Below are 21,634 nucleotides of genomic sequence, written 5' to 3' on the forward strand. Positions count from 1 at the left end.
TCAAATTTTACATTTTTTCCCTAAAATATTTGGTATTTTCAGTTTCATAACTCCTTAGTGTTACACCCTGTGCAATTTTAAAGTGCATTTTTGGATTCCTTGGTTCATTTGCAGCAAGAAAATGTATACTTTTATATATGTTGGGTATAATATGTGAAAGAAATGGATATCTAAATGAAAAAACTTGCAATTTTCATCTCGCGAAAACATGTAACACATTACCGGCCCAACTTAAAACGCATGGCCAAATATTTTCGGTGACGTTGCTCAACATGGTGGTGATGGTGCATTCTTACAATGTAAATCATTCTTCAGCAGCTTTTACTGCACATGAACCTTTTTTTTTTTTTTTTTAGTATGGTAATTTAAGTCCAAAAATATCATAAAAACAGTGCCGTCCTAGTGCAGTCAGTGTCAATATCAGTTCTTGCGCTTTGAGTGACTGTGAACCCTCTGCAATGTGCACTGATGTCACTTACTGCAATAGAAAAAGGCAGTATAGGCTATATGGCTATTTGACTAGGTAAATCCAAATAGAGATTAATGTTAATCAGTTGATGTAATACTCTTGTTGTTTTTCAAGTTATTCAGTCAAAATTTATTGTTTACTATCCAACGCGCCGAATCTTCATTCCAGTTTTCTTCAAAGCTTCCCAAGAGCTTTTCCAGTCATGCCACGCCATGCTCTTTTTATCAGTCTGTGATGGTCCTTTGTATAAGCCATTTAGATTAGAAGAGGCACAATCAGCATACCACCAAGCTCCCTGACGATCATGGGGACAGTTTCCTGACCAAGTATCATGATCGCTATCCTTCGTACTGAATCTATGGTAGCTGTGTCTACTCAGCGAATCACTAGCTGTACCTTGGTAGTCACCCAAAATGAGCATGAAATACAGTTTCTCTTCCGCAATTTCAAAGCTGTTGTACTTAGCATAAACCATATTCCCGCTAAAATCTTCCAGGTCAACACGAAGCTCATATCTGGCAGTAGAAGTCATCCAATGTAGATTTTGAAGGCCAAGCCAGTAGTCGCCATCGGCATAACCGAATCCATTCTTATAGTCCTCCCAATCTCTGTAGAAATTCACCAAGCCATTGTGTCGACGTTGAAATAGAGTCCAACCGCCTCCATCAGTGTCCATATCACAATAAACTTTGACTGCTCTTTGTGAGATGTTGGTAAAATACAAGTCTTCCGGTGTCTGTGGGATGATCTTATAGACGCCGCTTGTGCTGTTTCCATTTGAGAGGATTTCAGTGCAATCTTGTGGCAGATGTGGTTGCTCTGTTGCTACGTTATCTGATGATGTAGTTTTGCTGCAGTTCTGGTAGTCATGGACGATGCGTATGTTGAGTTGATTCTGTAAAACTTGAGCTATGGTGGCCGTCAAATTCTGCCATAGCTGTGCATCTGACATGCTTTGTAAGTCATCAAAGGTACATTCTGTTCCCTGGCAAGTTGCAGCAGCGAGTTGAATATCATTGATGATAAGAGTTGCTATTACAGCATAGATAGTAGAAGCCTTCATCTTGCAACAGCTTTCAGTGTGCAGTAAATGCAGTTCAAAATAGATGTGTTAATAGTGGTTTTGTTTTAAGTTGATATGTACCCTGGTATCATTGGTTAGTGATGCCATTGCTGCACCTTAAGCACCTGATTGGGCTACTTGCCAACCACTTGCCACTAAGAAAACCATGCCACTGCTTGCCTAAAATTGGGGTAATTTTGTGCGGGTCAGGACTAAAAATAAGGGGTCTCCCCGTCAGTCCTAACCACCGATAGTCCAAATTTTTAGGGTTAGTGCTAGGTTTAGGGTTAGGTAAGCTTAAAATTCGGACTATAGCGGTGGTTTGAACTGACGGGGTTTCGGAGTTTTGCAGAAGTTAAGCCTACAAATCATATTACTTTGAAAACTTGCTTGATGAGTTATGTACATTCTACAAAGGTGATGTGGTTTCAGCCCTCTTTACAACATAACTCAATGAACCACAGGAACTACAAAGGTATATCTGTGATATTTGAATCCTTCTACATGTTCGCTATGAAATGACCAATGCAATTTTTGCCAAAGCTCACTACCATTCGCAGGATGCTGTGAACGACCAAATCGCAATAGTGTAAAATAGTGACTAACCTTAAAAATTGGGCTTCTTGAGACTCATTTTCCATGGCCTGGCAAACCAATTTGCCGTGTCTATGTAGTGGATTGTTGTGGCAACACTGAGCATTGTTGTTTCACTTGAACAAATTGGGTACCCATTTGAAGTTCCTGTCCGGAAACTAAAAGATATGAAACCTGTACGTTGTTTACTTACTGCCCTTCCCATAGAAAGAAAGAAATAGAAACTTTTGACATCTTGCATCTAAGTTGTTCTAATTTTCATGGTGAATCCATCACCCTAAGCCTTATGAATGATGTCTGTACAGATTCTGGAACTTATCAAAAGAATTGCCTAATTAACTAGTTACCTAGTTAGTGAATAAGTTAAGTAGATAATTAAGTATCGGGTACATAATTAACATGATTAATTACATCTGCTAGTTAGGTGTTGAAAAAACTTCCCAGGGACAGTTTGAATGATTTTACAGATGCAAATTGTTAAGCCATTCAATTTTAAATCTTTGTTGTAAAAAGGACAACAAATACATCTTGGAAACAAGAAATGCCTTTAAAAAGACATGGATGAAAATCATGTTTCATAATTTTGCATTGCAAGTACTTGGAATGCTAGTAAATTTGAATGTTTGGCACAACTAACCAGGTGTGAAATATTGGCATTCAATTTGCATTCCTTGAACAGACCCCCTTTCTACTTTTCCCAATGCAAATACAGGGTGTCTCAGAAAGGTTTGTACCGGAGCTATTACTTTACTTTTGCTTTACTTGTCAGGATAAAGATTAAAATTGAAACTTAACCAATAGTATCCTTTTTATTGGCCCCACACATATGTGTGGCTTATGTTATCATCCAGATGGTTGCCTGTCCGCCTGCCTGGTTGTTTGTTTGGCTGTACAGGCGGAAGCAAATTCATTAATCCACCGTGCAGCTCCAACGCAATAACCAATCAACTTCAAACTTGGTATGGTGATAGGATGTGGTGGCCTGATGTACTGTATAGTTTTGTGTCATCATGTCATGTTATTTACATATTTATGAATATTAATGAGCTTTTTTTGCCTACATTTTCATTAAATCACTCTGCAGCTTAAAACGCTATAACCAGTCAACTTCAAACTTGGTATTGTGATAGTATATGGTGGCCTGATGTGCTGCATAATTTTGTGTCAACCTTTGTTTTTTACACAGCTTTGTGTGGGACCACCTTAATTACGAATCGCATAATTCTAGTTAAATCATTGAATTGACTTTTTTGTTTAGGAAATACAGGGATTTTTGTCCATGGATTATTAAATGGTGCCAAGTATGGTGTACCGTATGGTGTGTGGATAGGCAACTTATATATACAACCTGAGGGCAATGACGTCATATTTGACCAACAGTCAATGCTGGCAGCAGTGTCATTTTTCTGCTGTTTATTATTCATGAGGTCGGCAAAGTTTTTATATGACGTCGTCTCAGCTAAGTCTTAAAGCAATACACTCAATTTACAAAGTGCCAGATGTAGCCTCCTGTATGGCAACTTCTATTTTCTGCTTCAAATGACTGTTGACTCTTCAGGATCTATACGCTGGATAGCCCTGTGTTATTACACAAAGTATGCATTACGCTGTCCATACATTTTTGTATTGAGAGGATAGCGGAGTTGCAAGGGCCTGGTGGTACACACACAGGTGCCCCAATGACTGATGTTAGTGGACAAAACCCCATACTTAGTGGCGGCACCAGGAATTTTTTCCGGGGGTGCATAGGGAGAAAAGTGAATTTCGGGGGCAAAATCAACTGATTTTGCACAAAATTACTGCAAAAAGTGGAAATTTTTGTAATTTTGGATTTTTACTGGGGAAAACAGGGGCAAGAGTTCTGACTGGGCGGTATGCCCCACCCCTGGTGGCGCACGCTGTCCATACTTTGTGTTTCAATTATATTTATCCTTACATTAAAGTAAAAGAACCCTAACTAGCTCTGGGTAATTAATAAATTATGAAATGATTTCCAGTAGGGCACATCAATATTCTTTACCACAATTTCAGAAGTTAGGCATCCGGGAACGCTGGTTCAAATTTCCTATAGGTAGTTTGGGGGCCTTGTATAGGAAATGTATAGGAGGAAGCCAGATATTATATAGTGCTATTTTGGTCGCTTAATAGTAATTAAATAATAATGTGGTGATATTTATGGAGGTAAATTTTATGATTGACAAGTTTAGAGGGGTGCATAAGAGGGCATAAATATGAGGATAATACGTACTGTAAAAGTGGAAATTTTCGGAGTACATTAATTTTTGTGCTTTTCGCGCACAGCAGTCATAGCTACCCGAAAATAAAAACACACTTTGAATGTTCTTTGAATGTAGGCCTATAGGTCTATGTAAGAAAACTCAAAACACACTTTGAATGTAGGCCTATAGGTGTATGTAAGAAAACTCAAAACATACTTTGAATGTTCTTTGAATGTAGGCCTATATAGGTCTATGTAAGAAAACTCAAAACACACTTTGAATGTAGGCCTATAGGTCTATGTAAGAAAACTCAAAACACACTTTGAATGTAGGCCTATAGGTCTATGTAAGAAAACACAAAACACACTTTGAAAGTAGGCCTATAGGTCTATGTAAGAAAACTCAAAACACACTTTGAATGTAGGCCTATATGTCTATGTAAGAAAACTCAAAACACACTTTGAAAGTAGGCCTATAGGTCTATGTAAGTAAACTCAAAACACACTTTGAATGTAGGCCTATAGATCTATGTAAGGAAACTCAAAACACACTTTGAATGTAGGCCTATAGGTCTATGTAAGTAAACTCAAAACACACTTTGAATGTAGGCCTATAGGTCTATGTAAGGAAACTCAAAACACACTTTGAATGTAGGCCTATAGGTCTATGTAAGAAAACTCAAAACACACTTTGAATGTAGGCCTATAGGTCTATGTAAGAAAACTCAAAACACACTTTGAATGTAGGCCTATAGGTCTATGTAAGGAAACTCAAAACACACTTTGAATGTAGGCATATAGGCCTATGTAAGGAAACTCAAAACACACTTTGAATGTAGGCCTATAGGTCTATGTAAGAAAACTCAAAACACACTTTGAATGTAGGCCTATAGGTCTATGTAAGAAAACTCAAAACACACTTTGAATGTAGGCCTATAGGTCTATGTAAGAAAACTCAAAACACACTTTGAATGTAGGCCTATAGGTCTATGTAAGGAAACTCAAAACCAGTGGGATTTTTGGGGTGGCTCGGTCGGTCGGAATTGTTTTTTTTTTTTTTTTTTAGTGAACATTGGTCATGTGGAAAGAGACATCAGTACTTCATTTCAGACCTTCAATACACAAGATACACCATAGAAATTGATTCAGTTTGAACCAAGTTTATTGGAAACATTGATGCATGAATGGATAGTTATAAATGTTATAATGAGTTTATAGTAATGATTTTCTTCTTTAGAAAAATGTTGTTGGCCAAATTTAGCTTTGAACTGAACACAGAAAAAGTAATAAAAAAAATCATTAAAATTATAAACTAAAAACTAAAAAAAAAATATTTAAAAAAAAAAAAAAATTTAAAGGGCCAAGCCTGATTTTGGCCAATTTTGGGTCGGTTAGTGGAGGGCAAGCAAGCAATATTTCTTTTGCCTAATCAACCACCTTCAGTTCCGCAGTCAACCACATCAGTTCCGCAATTAACCACCATCTGCAGTATGACCATCTGCATATTCTTTGTCAAATTGACCCTTGCGATCCATACCAAGGGAGTGAGCTAGTGAAGCGCAGAGGCATGAAGCGTTGACATTAAGCGAGGGGCTCATCTGCAGTACTCAGGAAGCAGGTTTGACTAGGATCTTAAACATGCTCATCTGTCAGTACACAGGTCTTTAACCCCAATAGGCTTCTACATTCATAGAATGACCTTTGAGTGTTTTGGATACAAAATCTCAATCTCCACAACATGAGGTCATTTTTTGAGCTATGGATGTTAACTGCAGGTTATTGAACTTTTTCATTGGAGATGAGATCATCAGGCTCATCATGACCCGGCATCGTGTCTCATCTGTCAGTACACAGTTCTTTAACCCCAATAGACTATTACATGCATAGAATGACCTTTGAGTGTTTTGGGTACAAAAACTCATACTCCACAACATGAGGTCAACATTTGACCCATGCTCTTTGAATGGAGGTTATTGAATTTTGCCATCTGAGATGAGACTAATGGGGTCACAGTGTATCCAAATTATCTGTGAGATGATACCTCCAGCTGAGTGACAGCAACTTCCTTATGCTGAATTTACACCCAGAGATAGGCCCAAGCGATTAGATTTTAATCAGTGAGGTATAGAGTGCATTTTGTTGAACATCATTTAATTGGTCAAAATCTAATCGCTCATCGACAGAAGTGTAAATTCCGCTTAAGTTAAGATGGCTTGGAAAAAGTGACTCAGTACTGTAATTTCTTAATCTAGGGGTGCATTAACACTACAAAATTGCTTCATTAGATAATGAAGAACAAAAGAAGAGACATGTGCTCATATCTTATTTCTTAATCTGCATCAAATGAAGCAATTTTCATGGTGTGAATGGGTTCTATGACTTGCAAACATTTTACAATTGAATCCATGAGTACATTGCAATGACTATTATAGTCATTCTTCATTTTGACCTCTAACCAGCTTAGAATCAACTTGGCAGGATGTTGACTCAACAACACAAGTAGTAAACCGGCTATACATAAAGCTATCCAGAAGCGTGAAAATGATTATCTGGGTAAAGATTAAAATTTGTTCGTATCCAGAAACAATCTGTCATTTATTTTTTTCTACATCATTTGTGAAGCACAAATAGCTGTAAACCTTAGACCTGGAATCACTTGGAGGCTTTTAAAAACCATTTAATACACTTGGAAAATGATTCACATGAATTCAAAGAATTTTTACAGGTTTTTTGTCACTTAAAAATTACTTTGTAAAATTAAACAAACTTTTAAAACATACTCTGCTAACTTTTGATGGCATTATATTTTTAGTGACAAAATATTGTCACTTTTTAAACTCTGTATTTATCAGAGTTTCAGGTTGTAAAATCACATTCATTATTTTCATAGTGTATGTGAGCTCACCTTGTTAAGTATTTGCTGTCGTAGCGTGACATCAAAATTGATCATTGCCAGGTCAACTGGTTTACGCGTTATCTGTGTCCAGAACCACAATCAAAGTGATCACAACATAAAGTCAATGGGTTGCTTTACCATTTTTCACCCTGATGTGGCAGTGACATCAGTGCGCATTACATTGGGTGCAGCATCAATTCGCTAGGGTTCGCTCAAAGCGCTGGTGTACACATGCACACGTTTAAAGACGCCGCATATATGCGCTAATGAAACTGCTGGCGTAGCTACCACATAGGTTGAAAAATGGTATAAGAGGTATGCAAACCAAGCATGAAGCAGTAAGGTATGACGTATTCACTGTGACGGCGAATATGCCTTAAAGTCCGTTCATACTACCACTGCACTTTTGCGATGCGTTGCTTTGCGGTGTGGTGCCGCACTGCATCGTACTGCAAACTACTGCATTGCGATATCGCAATAAAGTTAAATACATTTTAACTTGGAAATGCGACGAGTTGCGTTGAGTTGCGCAAAAATAATCGATATATCGGCATCATAAAGCAACGCGCCGCGAATGCGGTGGTAGTATGAACGGACCTTTAGTCTTTGAGTACCATAGTAACAATATAAGTCAAATGTCCCAATAAATGTTTGATTATTAATACACGTCCACACGTCGTATCTTCATTTCAGCTCGCTTCAGCGACACATGCCTCTTTTTCCATGCATACCATGTCATACCAATATCATTGTTGTGTGTACCTTGTACGTAAGGTCCATTCAGGTTACTATAGTGACAGTTGCCGTACCACCAAGCGCCTTTGTAATCTTGCGCACAGCTGCCTTTGTGTCTATCGTTATCTCTGTCTTTAGTGGTAAAGCCCTTTCCATTGTGGTATGAGAGGGAGTCCTTTGCAGTGCCCTGATACGCTCCTAACATGAGAGCGTAATTGGTGTTTTCATCGCCAATTTGGAAATTATCGTATTTAGCATAAGCTTGATTACCTTCAAAATCTTCAAGCTCCACACGAAGTTCATATTTGTTTTTGACGGTCATTAGGTGAAGTCTCTGTAACCCTAGCCAGTGATCACCATCGAGGAATCCGAACCCGTTTTTGTACTCCTCCCAGCCGCGGTAGAATCCTACAAGTGGGCCTTGTCTGCGTTGGATCACAGTCCAGCGCCCTCCATCGGTTTCCATGTCACAATATGCCGCAAAGGTTTTGACATCCTTCTCTTTCTGTGACACTGGAAATAAGTGAGGCTTCAGATAGAATAGGCCGCTGGAAATATTACGATACTGTGCGGCAACGTCATTGCAGTCTCGCGCCTCTAGTGGAGTGTTGCGCCTGAACGACTCCGGCTCAAGCACCTCATCAACGATCTCTTGTTCTTGTACGTCAGGACTGACCACAACACTCTGTGGTTTCTCAAGTTTGGTTAAACTTTGAAGAATACTGGCAAAATTTGCGGTGAGGTCCAGAACCAATTGCGGATCGGTGCTAACACCCTGGAGCTCATCAGCAACAAGATACTGTGGCTCTTGTTCATCACAAAACACAACATTGTCCATTAGACATGCTGCTAATACAGCACAGATACTAAGCGTCCATGTTGCTGCCATGGTTGATTTGGTGGTGACCTGTTTACAGAATGACAAGTCCCAATGTAAACGACTTCAAACAACTGGAGTATATATGTCGGGCTCTTCCACCTTATTCTACATGTGACCTCAGATTTAGAAAATGAGTAATTTTTGATGTAGTGATGACAAAGAGGCCATCGAGATTTGGTCATTTGTTTCACATCACACCATCAGTTGAACCTGTCATATATAAGTAAATTTAGAAAATGAGTAATGCTTGGTTCATTTCAAAGCCAGGGACATAAAGATATATGAACTTGTTTCCTTCCCCGCTATTGATTGACAGGCTGGATTAGTTGCAAGATTTTTCACACTTTCCTAGTATTTTTTAGTACTTTAGTACTGACCAACATGTCGTCGTTGGGCAGGAAAACCCCTCTATATGGCATTGGCCCCTGAACATGTTTAAAGCAAAACCTCTTTTGTAACCTGTTGGCAGTTTTGTTTTGAATATGTTCAGGGGCCAAAAGCACATGTACAAAGTGCCCAACGACTTATAGAGTAGGGGTCCTCAATTATATTTGCCTTCAGGCCATGGAAGGCTCAACAAATTTCAAAGATTTTTATTTGAGGGCCAAAGACAATCAAACTTCTTACCAAGTTAAAATTATGCAAATTTCCTAGCACTGCCCCACGCACCCACTGCATGACATCACATGCACAGAACTGACAAATCGTGTGCGTAGGATCGGTGAAATTTTTGTAAAATTTGGTAAAAAACAGCTCGTGCATATTGTCCGTCTCCGTTGAAAAACTGGATCCTCCGCAGTAAAATCCATCATGACCACTTGAAATAAGCTTCCAGCCAAGTCAGAAAAAATATTCGATGTCCAACAAAAAATTATAACCAAAATTACAGATAAATTAAATTTGAGTATCTTCAGTCATCGAAATTTTTGCTCGTTTGACGCCAGAAAAAAGTCCATTTTCAAACGCAATATTTTCCGAACGGAACCATTGATTTTCATTCTGTTTTCGCCATAGCCGAGCAGCCATCTTGAATTTTACAAAATCAATGAATAATGCATTACAAGTCTGAGCCCAGTAAGGTCAAAAATTCATTCATAAAACCATGTCGGCCGAATAAGACCACGAGTTTGTGACGTGTTGGGTTCATGATTATTTAATGAGCAGGGGATGATAAAGGGGATCACCAAAAGTCAGATGCTATGCACTTTGCATGCTTAGTGGTGCCTGGCGTGCTAACTGGCTCCTTTAATTCTAACTTTGTACAGCGTGAATGGGGGTAGTTCGTTCGTGCCAAGTACACCTTGTTTTGCTATATTTACTGTATACATTTCATAGCTTCAAGGGCCAACCACCACTGGTCCATGTGCTAAATCTGGCCTGTGTGCTACCTAGTAAGGACCCCCGGTATACAGTGGCGGCGCGGGGAATTTTTTTTGGGAGGGGGGGCATTGAGGGAGCAAAATTGCCTCAAAAAGTGAACATTTTCATAATTTTTTGGGTTTTTACTGGGGGCAACAGGGAGGGCAAGAGTTCTGACTGGGGGGCATTTTCCCCTTAATAACAATATCACTTGGATTAAGTGTTGTATTATAGGCTGCACTGCACCTGTAGAATCGGGAATGACAAATGTCTCCCATGTTCGTTAATTATGTGAGCAGATGATGACATAAAATCATTTGAACTTTGTCAATTATTGAACTTCATAGAGCACACAAAAGATAATGTTATCATTAATTGTAGCAATAATGTGTGAATTGCTACAATATTACCAATTAGGCATGGGAACATTAAACGCATGTACCGTTAAACGCACGCATGATCCATTTAACAATTGTGGTAAATGTGTAACACGCAAGTCATTTTCAACCTTCAATTTCCCATTTTTCAATGCTAACAAATAGTTGAAAGTAACAAAATCTGAAGACGACCTTAATAATTTACATGAAACTTGCTCAAAACAGTCATTATTTAACACTGATACATCGAAATAATGCATAGTTTCTGACATGTTTGGGCTGTTGTACGGCGCCATTGGTACTAACATATTCTGTTAGACATTCCGGTTTTGTGAGGTGCACCGCACCTATCGTATATTCATGAAAACTTGCCGCCAGACTCCCCCTTCCGTTCCCCCAGTTAAAGTCAAAAACCGATTTTGGGGCAGATTTTGTTGATTTTGCCCCCCGAAATTCACTTTCCCCCCCCCCCAAAAAAAATATCTGGCACCGCCACTGCAAGAACCTTATCTACACTCTTTCAGTCTCAAATTAGTACTTTTTCCTCTCTATTCTTAATTTTGTACCAGACCACTGTGACATCTGGATAATCCTGTTTACCTTAAAGAGCTGATGATGAAGCTTGTATCATTCATTAATAGATAATTGATTAATTAATTAATTAATTAATAGATTGACATTATAGTCACAATTGATAGATTGGCGTAGTCACAATTGACCTATATGTGAGTTGCTGTCCAAAAATCATGTTACAATTAGCTAGTTAAAATCTCCTGCCATGATCAAGGGGAATGAGTCACATGTCGACCCTGGTTAAAAATGAGTTTTACACATGTTTCTAAAAAGACATTTAGATCTTTCAGAAACTGAAAACCCCATGTCGATACAGCTTTCCTTTGCGAAGTTATGTCAATTTATCAATCGCTGAAAACAATATGAAACAAAAGAATTTTAACACTGTCTTTGCTAATATCTCAAAATCAATATTAGCGACATCCGACTCATTCCTCTTGATCATGTCTCAAAATGAGTTTCTCACTTTCGTTTTTCACTGGAACTGGCCCAGTTCCTCTGATTGTGATGCCATTGAATTGCGTGTGGCACTCGCATAGCCGGCAAGCAGCCACCAAGCCTACCAGGGCAAAATGAGCAAACAGACAGGAAATCCACATTGATTTGAAAAATAATTTCAAAAAATGTGTACGAAGATGGTAACTCGACAAGGGGCGACAGACAGACGTCATCATAATGGACTTCAGCAAGGCCTTTGATGTAGTACCACATCAGAGGCTCATGCTGAAACTTGCCCATTATGGTGTGGATGGACCGGCGCTAACATGGATTTCTAACTTCCTAATGCAAAGAAAGCAAAAGGTTGTTATAGGAGGTGATGCATCGGACTGGGTACATGTCAAATCAGGCGTTCCGCAGGGCACTGTACTCGGTCCTTTGCTTTTCTTATTATATATCAATGACCTCCCCGACCAAATCACCTCCACTGTCCGACTTTTTGCTGATGATTGTGTTCTTTACAGAACAATCAGCAATGACGCAGACGCCGACAAACTCCAAAAGGACCTTGACAGACTCTGTAGCTGGGAACATACATGGTGCATGAATTTCAACATAGCCAAATGTTTTGTCTTAAAGGTTACAAACGCCAAAGAACCAAAACAACATACATATTCACTAAATGGTTCCGTTCTTAGTCAAACAAATTCACACACATATCTTGGTGTAGACATCTCAAACAACATGAAATGGAAAAATCACATCAGTCAAGTAGCTGCAAAAGCTAACAGATCACTGGGTTTTATAAAAAGAAATCTACGGGGATGCACTGAAGATATCAAGAACATGGCTTATAAATCATTGGTGCGACCTTCCAAGGAGTACTGCGCTGCAGTCTGGGACCCTTACACCGCGGACCAAATATACCAACTTGAAGCTGTTCAGCGCAGGGCTGCCCGCTTTGTTAAAAACATCTATGACAGGCGGAGCAGTGTCATCTATATGATGACGGATCTGGATGGGCCACTTCTATCTACCAGACGCAAAATATCACGTCTCAGCCAGTTCCAGAAAGCCTACGAAGGTCACCTAGCCATCCCGGTCCAAACCCTGCTGCACCCGGTAACACGCTCCACCAGAAATAATCACAGCAAAGCATTCATACCACCGCAACCATCAAAGGACACCTACAAATTTTCATTTTTACCAAGGGCTGTCTCCGAGTGGAATTCACTACCAGAATCAACAATAGCAATTACAGACCCAACAGCCTTCAAAGCACAACTGCAAGAAATCTTCAACTAAGAGAAAACAAAAAGCACACACACCATAAACCGGTTTATTTTCCCCACTTGGGGTGTTTAACCGTATCGAACTTGAACTTGAACTGGACTGCAGTTGGTTATTGCCAGGGATTATTTGTCACTAATGTTTCATAAGAACCTTTTCTGCACTCTTTTGGTCATAATTTTATTCTTTTTTGTGAGCTGCCAGCATAGTTTGAACAAATACTTTGGTTTGAAGGACTACTTAGCAATCTATGTGTGTATGTGCCCAGCTGCCACATCTGGTCTGGATGAATAGCTGATGATGAAGCCTGTATCATTAATTAATTAATTTTAAGGTATTAGACCTGGGAATGACTGATTTTGGTAACCATCACATCATTGTTAGGTAATACATATATGATGACCATATGGAGAAATACATTTGTGCATAGTTTTAATTTGCATAATTAATTAGCTGGAAAAGCAGAGAAATGCCAAAAAATGTAGAGCAAGAACTAAACATCGTATGATGCTCATTTATAAGGGGTATGAACGTTTGGACAGTATTTATTGTGGGACATTAGAGCACATCAGACATATCGAATTGCATTCTGAATACGAAGAATGTCCATCTGACATCAATGATTTTTTGAAATTTGCAATGTAATACACATTTTATGGCAAATCATTAAAAATTGATATTTTTGATATTTAACAGTACTCAAAGTAAATTTTATAAATCTGATGATTTATACTTCAAGTGTATGTAGGTGGGATGAAAAGCCGACGATCAATTGAAAATTTTGACCTTTCGTATTGAAGATATGGATTTTTTTTTTTTTACACCAAAAAATATTAGGTCTTTTGGGGAAAAAAATCTTTTCCTCCCAGCTACATGCACTTTAAGAATATATCATTAAATTTATAAAATTTACTTCGAAGACTATTATATATTAAAAATGTGAAAATTTTTTATAATTTGTCATAAAATTTGTATTATACCGTGAATTTCAAAAAATGAAAATTATTTGATATCAGAAAGACATTCTTCGTATTCAGAATGTAATTCGCTATGTCTGATGCGCTCTAATGTCCCACAAAAAATACTGTCGAAACGCTCAAAACGCTCATTCCAGATCCCTTAAGGTATCAAATTAAAACTCTCAACGAGATCTGTGCATTGAGCCTATTTGTACAGACGGTTATATGAAAAATTTATACCATTTTTTCCTTAGCAATTTGCAAAATTGCTAAGGTCTGTTTCTGTCAAGTTCTTTCTTTCTTTCTTTCTTTCTTTCTTTCTTTCTTTCTGTCAATCTTATAATGAGCCTCTGTAGCCATATCCTTTGACCCATGTTGACCATAGTTGGTCATTAGGACCATTGGGTGGGGGACAAATGAAACATGGTCAACTTCAGGTCAAAGGTCATCCACTTCCGGTCAATGGCCAAAAACGTGATTTCACTAAAATGCTACTTCTTCCACAAATTATACAGCACGATGATGGCACTTGGGTACATGCATCAGCTATACCCAGTGTCTAAAAGTTATTGTCCAGAATTGGGGTCAAAGGTCATTAAGGGGATACTTCCGGTATATGACCAAATACCTTAAAATGTTGCTGCTGTCGCAAATATATATGGTACAACAATGTTACTTGGTCATCAGGACCAATAGCTGGTGGCACAAATGTCACGTGACCGACTCAAGGTCAAAGGTTATGGAAAGGTCATTATGGCCGAAAATGTTATTTCCTGTTATTTTTACTAAAACTGCTACTCCTTACACGAATTACACAGCAAGATGATGTCACTTGACACATGCATTAGCCTTGAGGTCAAAGGTCATACGAAGGTCATTATGGCTGATGTGATTTTCTGTTCTGTTACTAAAAATGCTAAGTCATTCCACAAATTAGCATGATAACATTACACATTGTATTCATCCATTGGGGTCAAAGGTCATTGGGGTCAAAGGTCATGCAGATATTACTTCCGGTATGTAGTAAAAAAGTCGCACTCTAATAGCGCATGACCAAAGTTGCACAGAAATATTTACATGAATATTGAATAATTTTGGTTAACAAAATGATTTCACAACTATGGAAAATAATTATGTATAAATATAATTAATAATTATAAGGCCAAATAAAAAAATAAACATGTTTCATGTACCCCCGCTTCCTTTTTGAGGTTTCTTCAATTATATATTTATTCAGTTATAACTTTTCAAAAAATATATCTAGGAAGCAGAAATATTTCTATAGCCTTGCTAATATACAAGAAACACTTTGGAAGGTTTTATGAAAATTAGAGGAGACGGCCTATATCCTCAGAACAAAAATAAAAAGAGGCCTCCTCCTTTTTCCAGGCATTATTGTGTATGCTAAAACAGCTCAAATAATATTATGGGTATTCACACCGATTTTGCCATGAAAATATAAAATAAAAAGCCCCCTCTTCCTCCTTTTTTACAAAAACCGGACTTGAAACATGTTTTTATTTTACTTGGTCTAATTATATGATACTACAAACTTCTGTTGTAGTTATACATGTATATTTCAATGAATTACACCAAACTGCTGGACCTTTTGAACTCACATATGCTATAGGTGAGCTAACAAATTAACCTTGCTCCCATTGTCCCTATGGTCAATTTCAAATTACAGTGCATTTCAAAAAAGACCTCTCAGTAAAATCAGCATATTATACTACTGCTGGCTGTTTATGCCTTAATACATCCATGCATGCTAGATGGCTAGCTGGGCTAATTAGCCATAGGCCTAGTTAATTAGCTATTGCTAAGGTCGCGTATATGTGTATGCGCAAATTAGCTCTAGTTTATACTTGTTACTCTCAACCATTGCAGGTTCTCAGCGTATTATAAGAAAAAAATAACTTTATCCCAGAGCACTGTTGCCTGAACTGAGGCTTAACATTTTATATCAAACATATATATGGCCAAATATGTCTAAAATAGTGAATAACCCGCACATAAAACACTTGAAATTCTTTACAACCTTTAAATGCACATTTTTAGCTCTATCTGGAGGTTTTCACTTTGCAGCATGGAACTCCTTAACTAGTCGGTCATTGAACCAAGAGGTGGAAGTAACATGTGATGTGAAATTGAACCCAGAGCCGTGGCCAGGAGGGGTGCCGGGGTGCCCCCATTTGCAAAAGTATACAAAAGTCCCAAAATTTAAGAATTTGCGAGCGTAGCAAGTAAAAAAAAATAGGATTTTCAAGTTTTTTTGGTCAAAAAAGGTCCATATTTGGGGAAGAAAGTCCACTTTTCACAAAATTGCCCCCTAACAAAGTCCACTTTTTCAAAATCAGCACTCCCCACAAAAAAATCCTGGCTACAGGCCTGATTGAACCCTCCTCCGTTAATAGGTGATCGTCTAGTGAGATTTGTGTAACCAAAGTACCACAAAGCAGCCACTGATACTTATGGCGTAATTATGATTCATGCCTACAGTGTTGATACAAAAAGTCATGTTTGTAATGCTAGCGTTAACATGCAGTTCCTGTTGAAAAGGAAAAGGCCGGAAAATGAAGCATGCAAATTGCAACAAGACCCTGGAATTGCATATTTTAGAAAACTGAAATGCATGGCTCAATATCCTCTACCAAAGTTCAGCAAGGTTAATATTTATTGCAACAAGACCTTGGAATTTTATATTTTAGAAAACTGAAATCAGGCCTGTAGCCAGAATTTTTTTGTAGGGGTGCGAATTTTCCAAATACAGACCTTTTCAAGAGAAATCTTCATTCTGGCCAAAAGGTAGACCTTTATCCCCTCTGCAATTGATTTTTGGATCCTATTTTTTACAAATTTCACAGAAAATTCTTGATATAGGATATACTTATCAAAATGTTTGAAATTTTTTGGCCAATTTTGCTGCAGATTTTGTGCAGATTCATAGGGGGTGCATCGCCCCCACCGCACCCCCTTGACTGAAATGCATGGCTCAATATCCTGTGCCAAAATTCAGCAAGGTTAATTCAAATTGTGAAATTTTACATATACCAACTGTGGAGCCTTATCGCAACTGCAAACGACTCAAATGCATGTCTTGATACCTTCTGCCAAAGTTCAGCATGGTTACGGGTGTGCAATAAATTTGAGCCCTGGGGAGGATAAAATTAGGGGGAAATGTTTTGGCAAGCCAAAGGGAGGGCAAGCAAGTTTTGGCAAGCCAAGAGGGGGGGGTCAAGTGATTTTTGGCACACATTCATGGGGGGCCTTCTTAATTAAATGCTCCAAAAAGGCTTCAGAAAACAGAACAGAAACGCTTTAATATGCAAATTTTCCTGCTCTCTGCACTCGCAACAATTATCTCTACCATTTAAGGTTTGCAAATTGGGATCCCAAAAATTTAGCATGTTCAAGGGGGGCAAAGATTTTTGGCTGGCCGAGAGTGGGGGTGGGTGCGAGATGTGGCAGGCCGAGGGGGGGGGCAAGTGAGTTTTGGTGAGCCGTTCAGAAATTTTTACCCCCCCCCGGTCATAATTATTGCACAGCCCCTTAATTTCTTTTTCTTTTTTGCAAGGAGACCTGGAAATTTCATATTTTAGAAAACAGAAATACAACTTAGCTCAATATCCTCTGCTTAAGTTCAGTACAAGGTTAATTTTTATTACAACAAGCTAAGACCCTGGAATTTATATTTTACAAAACTGAAATACATACAGGCTGTATCAAAATGATTGGTACCCATCATTTTTGATGTTTATTGAAATGTCCAGAATATATATTTTATGACTTTCACAATTATCTATTTTATGTGGATCATGACTTGTGTTGAATTTTTAGCCCAAGGAAAGTCGATTTTAAGTTTCCCGTCACCCGCCCTCACCTCATTTTCTGACCCTCACTTGAATTCATTATTGTGATTTTCCAAAAAATACTGATAAAAACTGGTTATATTTGCAAAAAAAAATTATGAATATCCCTCTATTAATCTCTTTTTAATATACTTTTGAATCACATTTGGGCTAAACATCCATCTTCAAGTGAGTGAATGGCAAATAACAACACATTTTACATGCGTGTTGGTCATATAATGAACGGCAGAAAAATAATGAATAATGAAAAAGTTACCTCACTTGTTTTCAGAAATTATGTGATGGGAAACTAATAATTGACTGTTAGTGACCTTATGAGTCAGACTCCTTCATTATTTAATGGAAATTAATGTGTACCAATTATTTTGATACAGTTTGTATATAGCCTAATCTCCTGTGCCAAAGTTCGGCAAGGTTAATTCAAACTGAGGTTGTGTGCATATTATACACATGTATACCAAATGTGGAGCCTTAGTGCAACCCATATGGAGCTACACATTTGGATATGGCTTCATATTAAAAGAGTGTCTTTGAGCCATAGAGGGGGTATTTTGTGATGAGAACACTTGATGATTGTGTAGGGGGTGTGTGAAAAACTCCACGGTTAGAATGGTATGTATGAACCACCACACTTCACACTTGGGGGGGGGGTTCACATACAAGAAGGGTGTTTTTGTGCATGGATTCATATATGTGGAGGTGTACCCACTGTGGGATTGTGTCTGCCCTACAAGAAATTAGCAAATATTATCTGACACATAGAAAGAGACAGTTGTCAGGAAGCCGCATTTGAAGATATAGAAAATATGTACATGTATGAAGAAATCAAGAATATGATAAAGAATTTGTCACACGATGCTGTAAAAGTGAAATTTTGCCGAACATTAATTTTTGCGCTCAGCACGGCTACTACGAAAAAAAAAACGTGCAAATTTAATATGAAGTGAAATAGAGGAGAAACCATCTAAAATGGTAAAGTGCTCAACCATAAGGGAGCTTATAAAATTGAGTCTTCTGAGGGCCTGGCGGCCTTTACGAAACAGATCTGTAAAGACATGTAGTAGTACAAGTCCAAATTTAATATGTTTATTTTATGCCTATAGGTCTATGTTCCAAAACTCCAAAAAACAAGCAAAACAATTGCACGCTCAAAAATTACCGCTTTAACTTTAATCTACATCCAACACCAATGAGTGGGCTGTCTTTTTATAGCAAAAGAAGCAGTTCTGTACTATATCATTTTCGAAGGCTATTGCCATGTATTGATGCCATGTGTCACAAAGATCTTTTCAACAGCGTAACTATTTCTGGAAACTTTCTGGACAATTTCTAGAAAATCTTAGTCATTGGAAATAGAGATAACAGGTGCTTTTCCTTGTCATAATTAATTATTCTATCTTTAACCCCTGGATACTACTGGTCATCTAACAGCATTTCTGATTGGTTGATAACGTGAAATGCTCATTTCAATTGCCAATTATGACTAGGCTTTAAACTATTTATGGTCAAACTTGCATTTGCAGAGGACCTTATTAATACCCTCCTTGATTGGTTCAAAATTGGACACAATATTCATTTTAGCCAATTGGCAGGTAGTTCTCATAGGGTTAAAGTTAATGAAGGACAGTGACACTCTCATGAGACTGGAAAATGAAGGAAGTTGAAGAGATCTTGAGTAGTCTTGACTTTGTTACTGACTTAAAAGGAAATATTTATATGCCAATTTTAGAAACTTTGTGCTTTGTGACTTGTCCAATTAATTATTACCTTCTTGATGTCATATTTGGTTAACTTGACAAAATGGAATTGGTTGAGGGACAGAAGTAGATTCGCACCTGACAAAACCTTTTGGAACTTTTGTTGCTTGTTATCCCAGGAAACACAAAATGTTTTACAGAAAATGTTTCTATGTCAGGGTATTAAAAGGTATAACATGTTTAGAAGACCTTTATATAACCCGATATTTAAACATAATTAAAATATTTTGACCATAACCAAAATGCGTTTATAGCGAGTTCATAATGTTTTTATTTTTTTATAGTTTGCTGGGAAACATTCTTGTCATGAAAGTATCTCTACGCACAAAGCACACGTAAATTAAGGATTCAGTCGAAGTCAACATTTTTGTTCACATTCCCAGAAGTGGGAAAGCATCCGTAACAATTTTTTAATCTTTAGAAATCCATTCACTTATGAGTAGGCCGTAGTTTGTTTAGAAATTCTAATTATCTTTCTTTGTTTGTGTGTTTATAGGTGCAAGCCAGTGCAGGCGTCCTTCTCTATGTTGATCTACACAAGTTACCAAATGACGAGGTGGAGGATGACATGCCGGTATCTCTCAGGGATGCATTGGTATTCTTTGAGTTGGCTTGCTTCAAGACACCAGAATCTATGCCAAAAGGTAGGGGATTTGTATTTTAAACTGATTGTTTAGTGGCAGTTGTGTATAAAGTCCTTGAACAGTTTTTACTTCAGACATTGTTATCCTGTTATTTTCGCTTTTCCACATTTTGTTCTTGAAATTTATGACCGCATGTTGCTGCGTTCATTCAACAGACATTTTTACTGTAGTTTGGTATTTTGAATATGCTCCTTATGTAGCCTTAACCATATTTCTCCCATATTTCTGTCTTATTTTATCAGATACGTGGCGTCAGAATCGTAGTTACCTTGGTGCAGATCTACCGAAAGCTGGTGAATCAATAAGTGCAACAATCAGTCATATCAACAACCCAGGCAGTTTCTATGTACAAGAGGTAAGGAAAGATTTCATAAAATGTGTACATCAAAACGATGCACTTGTCGGCTGCTACATGTGTCTCATTTCAAATAATAGTTGGGACAAAATACCAGACTCATCTCAAGAGGTAAGAAAAGATTTCATAAAATGAATAACACTTAACTTTTTTTCATCACCAAGTTTGGTAGTGATGTAGGTGCGTATTTTGCTGGTCGCAGTATCGATTAGTATATGGTAACGTAGTCATGCAGAGCGTACACACATGTATAAGGGCAGTTTGTCTGCACACTTGGTGCAACCACGTAAAAGCAATAACATCACTACAACTGGAGGCGAAACAAAGTAAAGCATTGGTCACCAGGGTTCAAACTTTACACAGAGGTGCAAGTCTTCCGGAAATTCCTGGATTTCCAGAAATGTGGCAAAAAAATGATGATGATAATTTGTCATAAAAAGAGCAAAAAAAACCCTTGGTTTTGAGGGGGTGATACCCTGCAGCCTATTCCCCAGACAAGCCCCCTTGCACCCCCGGAATTTCAGAAATTTGGCGAGGTGCTCGCCTTAGTCTCGCATGTTTTTCAGGGAGTGGATCATTACCTCACTTACACCTCTGTTGTGAAAGAAGTGAAACATGGGTCAAATTTCACGTTACAAATAAGTCAAACTATACTTCTTCTGCATCCTTTGGACGAGAGGAGTATCTTTATTTTAAATTGCACTTTTTATTCATTTATCGTTGTAAATTTTGATTGTAGCTTGGTGATGATCTAGAATACCTGCTATCGATGATGAAGGATCTGCAAGAGCAATACAAGAAGAGAGAACAGGAGAGATGGGGAATTCTATGTCCACAGATTGGCATGATATGTGTGGCGAAGTTTGAGCTGGATAGCCAGTGGTATAGAGCTCAGATAATAGGTGAGTGGGTGAAATTCAAGTGATTTCCATTATCGATACAGTAGAAATCTGTCTTAAACAAGCATATATGCCTCTAAATAAGGTTTTTTGGACGAAAGAGACAAAAGGCCCTCCACAAAAACATTATTTGGAGTTTGATCAACTATATTACTGATACAGGCAGCTGTATAAATATGTTTTATTGTAAGACCAGTCTATTGTAATGTATTTGTGAATGGTCTTTGCCTTTTGTCAGTTTCATAAAAAAAAAAAATTT

The 21,634-nt window shown here is 38.0% G+C and overlaps 2 protein-coding genes across 2 annotated transcripts in view; one reads left to right on the forward strand and one right to left on the reverse strand.

Annotated features, from left to right (window-relative positions):
• The window catches only part of LOC140140418 (RING finger protein 17-like), a 316,068-nt gene that overhangs the window by 58,837 nt on the left and 235,597 nt on the right, over positions 1 to 21,634 (forward strand). Inside the window, exons 7-9 of the mRNA XM_072162178.1 lie at positions 19,974 to 20,121; positions 20,364 to 20,476; positions 21,216 to 21,378. Of these exons, the coding sequence (XP_072018279.1) occupies positions 19,974 to 20,121; positions 20,364 to 20,476; positions 21,216 to 21,378 (424 nt within the window). The remainder of the gene's footprint in view (positions 1 to 19,973; positions 20,122 to 20,363; positions 20,477 to 21,215; positions 21,379 to 21,634) is intronic.
• LOC140141595 (uncharacterized) lies at positions 407 to 9,032 on the reverse strand. Its single transcript, XM_072163507.1, has 2 exons — positions 7,906 to 9,032; positions 407 to 1,578 (listed from the first exon to the last, which is right to left on the reverse strand). The coding sequence occupies exons 1-2, from the start codon at positions 8,862 to 8,864 to the stop codon at positions 609 to 611; spliced, it is 1,929 nt and encodes a 642-aa protein (XP_072019608.1). The 5' UTR covers positions 8,865 to 9,032; the 3' UTR covers positions 407 to 608.

The sequence above is a fragment of the Amphiura filiformis genome, chromosome 19, assembly GCF_039555335.1.
Source record: "Amphiura filiformis chromosome 19, Afil_fr2py, whole genome shotgun sequence".
NCBI lineage: Eukaryota > Metazoa > Echinodermata > Ophiuroidea > Amphilepidida > Amphiuridae > Amphiura > Amphiura filiformis.